The 6,510-nt window shown below is 43.7% G+C and overlaps 1 protein-coding gene across 1 annotated transcript; it reads left to right on the top strand.

The window, feature by feature from the left end:
- Positions 1 to 4,072: 4,072 nt before the first annotated feature.
- Positions 4,073 to 5,438, top strand: LOC118791640 (insulinoma-associated protein 1a-like). Its single transcript, XM_036549078.1, has one exon. The coding sequence runs from the start codon at positions 4,073 to 4,075 to the stop codon at positions 5,342 to 5,344; it is 1,272 nt and encodes a 423-aa protein (XP_036404971.1). The 3' UTR covers positions 5,345 to 5,438.
- Positions 5,439 to 6,510: the final 1,072 nt, after the last annotated feature.

Genomic DNA, 6,510 nt, shown 5'->3' with positions numbered 1-6,510 from the left:
TCAATCTAACTGTCATGTGCCTAATTTTGAACACATTTTTGCAAATGTTATTGACACAAAATTCGTGATGATGTCGCTGAAAAGAAAGATAATATTTCTTAACTTCGTGACGAATAGTTAAGAAAACTCCAGAGCAGCTATATTGAGTTCCGTCTTTGTCCAGAGTATTTTCGCTTAAACGCTTTTCGAGAATGAGGATTTTTTTTACTGAATATGAAATGACCAGCTATAACCATCCATAAACACCACATTACAAAACGCACGAATACTGTGTTGATGTAATTATGATTTCTGCTAGCAAAATATTATGATGCAACATTTTTGGTATTTAGCCTAAATGTTAATTGCGTTGTTTTCCACATAATTACAAAGCCCTACATTCTATGAAGTCATTTTCATAACTTTTGAAAAGCAAATTTGAGCAAGTATGACTATTTTTATTTACTTATTTTAAAGTAGGTAGGTAAAATTTTACTGGTGACTACTATGAACGAATAGGCTGCTGTGCAACGAGTGAGACAGCATTCGCTTTGATCCTTGTTTAATGTTGATAACAACCCATTTTACATTCAGATTGAATTCCTGCAAAATCAACTGTGAAATACAAAGTACCAACCTATGCCATGAGGAGTCTTATACAGTCTATGTAACACTGTTCTGTACGGAAGCCCTGGAATGTCCGACTAGATAGCTTACAATAAGCACATGCAAATACGATGTTTCAAATGTTGGTCATACAGACATAGCACATCAAACAAGCCCTCTTGGGCGGTTCGTTGGTCAAACTCAGTAGTATTTTTGTTCAAACGCGTACTGCAACGCCTCGTTTATTCTTTGAGAGAAAAATGCATGTTGGCACTACATAAAAACAATGCAATACACTGAAACAATCATTAAAGCTGACGTTTATAGACTTATGTTATACGTTATCATGGTCACAGTAGGTTACAATTTGTCGCTAATTTGTCCCCTCCCTACATTTTGTCGACCCTCAAATTTAAGGAAATGTATTTTTAAACGTTATTCCACTTGAGTCCAGTGCCCGTTCAGTTAATATTTTGACAAAAAAGTTTCCATTAGGCCTATATAATTTCGCATTCGAAATTAAAGGAAAAAAACACAATACCAGTGAATTAAATCACTATTTCCCGTCTGCAAAAGTGCACTATGAGGTATCACCAAAATGCGCGTATATTGTAAATTTAACAAATAATACAATAATAATTCAAATAATAATCCAAATAATTCTAAATGTGCAATTATTAGACGTAAATAACAGAGCATAATGCGAGCCATGAAACTGGTCAGTAGGCTACATATTGCAAGAAAATCCGATTATAAATCGCGATAAATATTTGGGTGAGCGGTTACATTGTGATCATATTGTTCAATAGGCAACAATCGTCCCGATTTCAAGTCCGGAAAATCCGGACTCAAAACATATACCAAAAGTCCGAAGTCAGAACGAGAACATATAACGCGAAGAGGTGTACGAACCTCAAGAGCCAATGTATGTCACAAGCCTGAGTTTCATTTAAAAAAATTAAGCATCATTACAATTGGCCAATATTTTCAGATCTTTGCCCACTCAGTTATACTTTGTCCAATGTACATACCCAATATGCAATGCGCATTGTTTTGGAACTAAGTGAAATACATTTTAAGTGACAGTATCTGTGCTTGCACGAATCACTAGTTCTATGATTAAAATACAGTCTGTAGTTCCGATATATCTTTATACACGAAAAGAAAAAAGGACTGTTTGTGAGGCGTCCTTGTTTGCAATTCCTACTCTGCCTGCCATGTAGTAACTAGTGTGTCTGTAGGGTAGTGATGGGTTAAATCAGGCAGGGTACATTTCAGGAAAAAAAGCTTAATTTGATTTTCCAGCTTTATGTAGATGAGGGTCACGGGGGTCACGGTGGGCGCGTGGCTGTGGCTGTAAGGCACACTTTCAAACTTCCAATTCCAGCAAAGAAAGAAAAGAAAAGAAAAGAATGAAAAAGGACCCCCGACCCCGCCCCCCACGCGCGCGGACTCATGCATGTCCGTGTGCACATACACGCACGCACGCGCGCACTCACCACCACCCTATGCCGCTAGAGAAAGGAAGGGCAATAACAGTCAGCAGTCCCAGGAGACACCCAACGGCGGCTGGGGTTTATAGGGCGAAAAGGGGGTCGAAGGGTACAAAGATGCAAACTTTGCAGGGGGTAAATGCAAACTGTATATTCATTAACGCAGAGTATGGGGTCTGACTGAAATCCCTCTTAACTTGGAGGTGTTCCGATGATACGGTTTATAATTATCGACATTATCACTTACATAGGCTATTACAGACAAGAAAATACTAGGCCTATTTACTACTAGAAGCAATCGTAATAGAACCGCGTTATTTATTCATTTAAATTAAAACTTATAGGCCTATTTATTAAAGCTTATATTTATTTATTCATTTATTTATATTTTGGCACAATAACGTCACCGAAAAAAACATTCTGAATCAGCAAAAAATGGTCTTTTAAAGGATTTTCAAAATACAAGAAAAACTGTACATCACCTGTTGTAGCCATAAGTATTTACTATCACGCTGTGTGCGCATATGTGTACATGTGATCTGAAAATTATGTATATAATAATGAAAATTATGAAGTAAAGAAGCAAGCGAATCAATTTAAAGAGGATCATTTAAAGTTATTTTGACCGTACATCATTTTCAGTTTAAAATGTGTAAACAAAAGTGCGCACGTCAAGGTAAGCGTAACAGTTACATTTTAAAATGTACGGATTTCATTTTTAAAATGCAACAACAAAAATAAAACGAATATAAATAAACCAAAGAGATTAAACAATACAAAGACAGATCACCTCAGATGGGATGCCTGGAATATGAACTATTTAAGCGGCTTTGCAAACATTCATGAGCATCGATCTAAACCCATCGTAATTTATGTGACAACACTTTCTGTCTTGAATTTATAGTGATAGAAGCAAAACACTTAGCTAGTAATAGAAATCCGTTAGCCTAACCGTCCGACAAGGACGCAGGAATAGGACGTCAGATATGTAGACAAATCCGGCAGAAAGATATATATGGGCAGAGGGCAAGAAACGCTATATGTTCATTGATTTTTTAAAGCTATTGTTTGGAGCCTAAGAGCATTTGTAGGACGCTTATCGCATTCTGGAAGTGCCTGATGCCGATCGAAATATATTCCTCCTTTTTCCCCTTGGAAGAAGAAAGAGAGGGGGTGTAGATGGAGTGTCTTTTTTGTGCCGGATTGGAGACGGGTGATGAAAAGGGTTAATTTCGTTCACAATAGTATGGCAGACTGTTCCTATTGTTGGGATCAGACGCTGAAGGGTGGGGGTTAGGGGGAGGTGGTGGGGGGTGCGGGCTAGACTGATGGAGTAGGAATTTTAAACTTTTTTATCCATCTTAATCTTTAGGAGATTCGTTAGGGGGACCCCTCTCTCCTGGCACACCTACACGCTCCCGCCCCCTTCAGCGCTCTCACTCCATCCCACCATCACACCCACACAGCCCACACCTCTCTCCATTCTGTTCCCTGTTGAATGGAAACAAAGATACGGCACGTGTGTGTTGAATGGGGTCCCGGAGGAGAGCGGGCGAACAAAAGCTGGAGAAGCGTGGCGTGTGGCATGACCCAATCTACATAATGATGAGGGCCCACGCGTCAGGGAGTGGGGGTATGGCGCGCGGGGAGGTGGTGGTAGTGTGTGTGTGTGTGTGTGTGTGGGGGGGGGGGTGACATCTGCCGCCCCACTCCCCCGAGACCCCGGGTGGATCAGGTTGCCGGCCGCCTCTATTGGCGCTTGGGCCACAGCCATCTGCGTTCCCTCGGGCACATAATGAGCGCACGGCGCCTTTAAAAAGACCAAGCGAAATAGGAAAAGGCAGTCAGTTTTTGGAAGCGCGTCAAGAGTAAAAGGCGAGCCGCTTTCCAGTTTGCAAACGTTTAGTGTCTTTTTGAGGGATACATTGTGGACACACGTCGGTGTATTTGCAACCGATTTCTCATAGTTTTACCGAGGAATATCAACAGCCACAATGCCACGGGGTTTTTTGGTTAAGCGAAGGAAAAAGAGCGGTCCTGCCATCTCCTACCGAGTGCGAGAAGACCATTCCCTGACGCAAGAGGTACAGACGTCCGTCAGTGTCTCGGCCATACCTCTCACTACGGACAAGACACAGAGCAGCGCCGAAGCGTGTGTGTACAGAAGTGTACAGAATCGGGTCAATTTCGGCGGGATGCCCGAAGCACAGTGCGCTCCGTCCCTCAGCCCGAACCGGCCAGTCAGCACAGAGTACCCCCAGCACTATCCATCGGAAGACTGCCTAGACCGAAAGCTTAACTCCAGCTCTCCCATTCAAGCCGAATCATTTCCTGAGCAGGGCTTCACCAGCAGCGGTTCGCCACGGACATTCATCCCCTCTTTGGCTGAAATGACCACCAAACTGGGCTCTCTGTGTGGCGAGTCAGCGTCTGTCGCTGTAAAGCGACAGACCTCCTCGAACACCAAAGCCAAGCAGACGAATCCAAAAAAGCACAAGCCGTCGGGCGCAACTCCGGGAGAGAAAAGACAGACGTACCGGGATGAGGTCAGTACATCGCCGGTTCTTGGACTGCGCATCAACGTGAGCCCAGATGAGGACGCCAAGCCCCGGTCCAACAGCCCGCTGGGAGAGTTCATTTGTCAGCTCTGCAAGGAGCGATACTCGGACCCCCTGACCTTAGCGCAGCACAAGTGTTCCCGAATCGTTCGGGTCGAGTACCGGTGCACCGAGTGCGATAAAGTCTTCAGCTGTCCGGCCAACTTAGCCTCCCATCGGCGCTGGCACAAGCCAAAGGCGGCAGACCCCAACAGCAGCTCTCCAGAACGCGAGGACGCACAGTCGAACACGCTCCCTCTCAGCCATAGTCAAACCTTCAACACGCGGGAAGCAAGCACACCTTCCCCGCATCTCTCCGACTCAGGGTCCGAAGAGGAGATGACGTTCGACTGCCCACAATGTTGTAAGAAATTCAGACGGCAAGCCTACCTGAGGAAACACCTGGCGCTGCACAACAGGCAGGCGGCGGGTTTACAGCAGAATAACACACATTCCTCGGCTAAGAAGGCGAGACAAGACTCACTTGAGTGTGGCCCACTCTTCCTCGGGAGGGCCTCGCCAGTTACGGCGTCTGCTGGGGTCGGCGAGGTGTACCCATGTCGCTTTTGCGGGGAGAATTTCTTCTCCTCGCCTGGGCTGACGAGACACATCAACAAATGTCACCCAACGGAAACCAGGCAGGTCATTCTACTGTCTCAGACGATTTGACAACGGCAAAAAACACTCAGGGTTACCAAAATTAGAGTGAAGACGTTCTAATGCTTGACCATGCCTTCTTCGAAAAGTGTGACCACGGCTTTACCACCGCACCTCTAGCTGTTTCTTTGTTGGGGACATCCAAGGTTGTGTTGGGGACATGTACGAACATTTGTCTGTAAACATAACCGTAAACGTAAACTAAGCATCCAAATCTGTCTAGCCTCTTAGCCTTATATATGTGTGTGCGTCTGTATGTTTTCCTCAAAGGGGACACATTAAATCATATTTATTTATTTATGGCCTTTTGTATGGATATTGTTTGCTGCTTTTTATAGTATCTTTGAAATGCATTTATTTTCTGCATTACACTGAAAACGAACTGTCGGATTATCGCTGAAATGCGTTTACGTTTTGTATTAGAATGAGAATCAACAAATCATATTTTGTACTTTTGTATTACCATGTGTTCGCGCATTTACTGCAATAAAATGTAAACTGCACCGGAACCTGTGTGATTACTGTGCTGAAAATATCTCTTATCTAAATAAGATATTGAACCAAGACGGTTTTTAAGAATAGCTGCATTCAGGCACTCACTAAAGAACCCAGACAGAGCTGTTAGTACCAGCGCCGGTCCGTGTTCCGCTGTGACAGTTGGCTGGCTTGAATTACCCCGGGGATAGCGTTCGTACGGGCTGTTGCGTGTCTGCTTTCCGTTCAAGTAGGTACTATTTGTACATTTCCACCTGCTGTGCGAACTGCCCTGCAGGTCTGGGGGTGTTATTGTTATTACACAGAGAACAATTGAGGCCCCTTTACCTTTCACAGAGACCCGCTCTCACTCACATACACACCTGTCGCGAAGCACGTGCCACCCTTGACGCGTGCTGAATAAACAGTAGCGAGTTCCATAAACTGAAATGTTACTTTGATCATTGGCGCGTGCAATAAACTCCTAACGTTCTAACGAACGCAAAGAAAATCAAAATTGTATTACATGACATGATTATTTTGAAATACGTGACTAAATTTCTTAAATACTGAAGGACACTGTAAATCGATCCGCTCTGATGTTCTTTAACATTTTCCGAAATGAAGGCTTTCAACTGATTTGTTTCAACTCGTGAGGATCTTGTATTTGTACAGGGTAGAGGTCGACATTGAGTCTTTGTGTC

The sequence above is a fragment of the Megalops cyprinoides genome, chromosome 16, assembly GCF_013368585.1.
Source record: "Megalops cyprinoides isolate fMegCyp1 chromosome 16, fMegCyp1.pri, whole genome shotgun sequence".
NCBI lineage: Eukaryota > Metazoa > Chordata > Actinopteri > Elopiformes > Megalopidae > Megalops > Megalops cyprinoides.
Note: the sequence above shows the minus strand (reverse complement) of the source record. Positions and strands in the feature narration are given on the sequence as shown.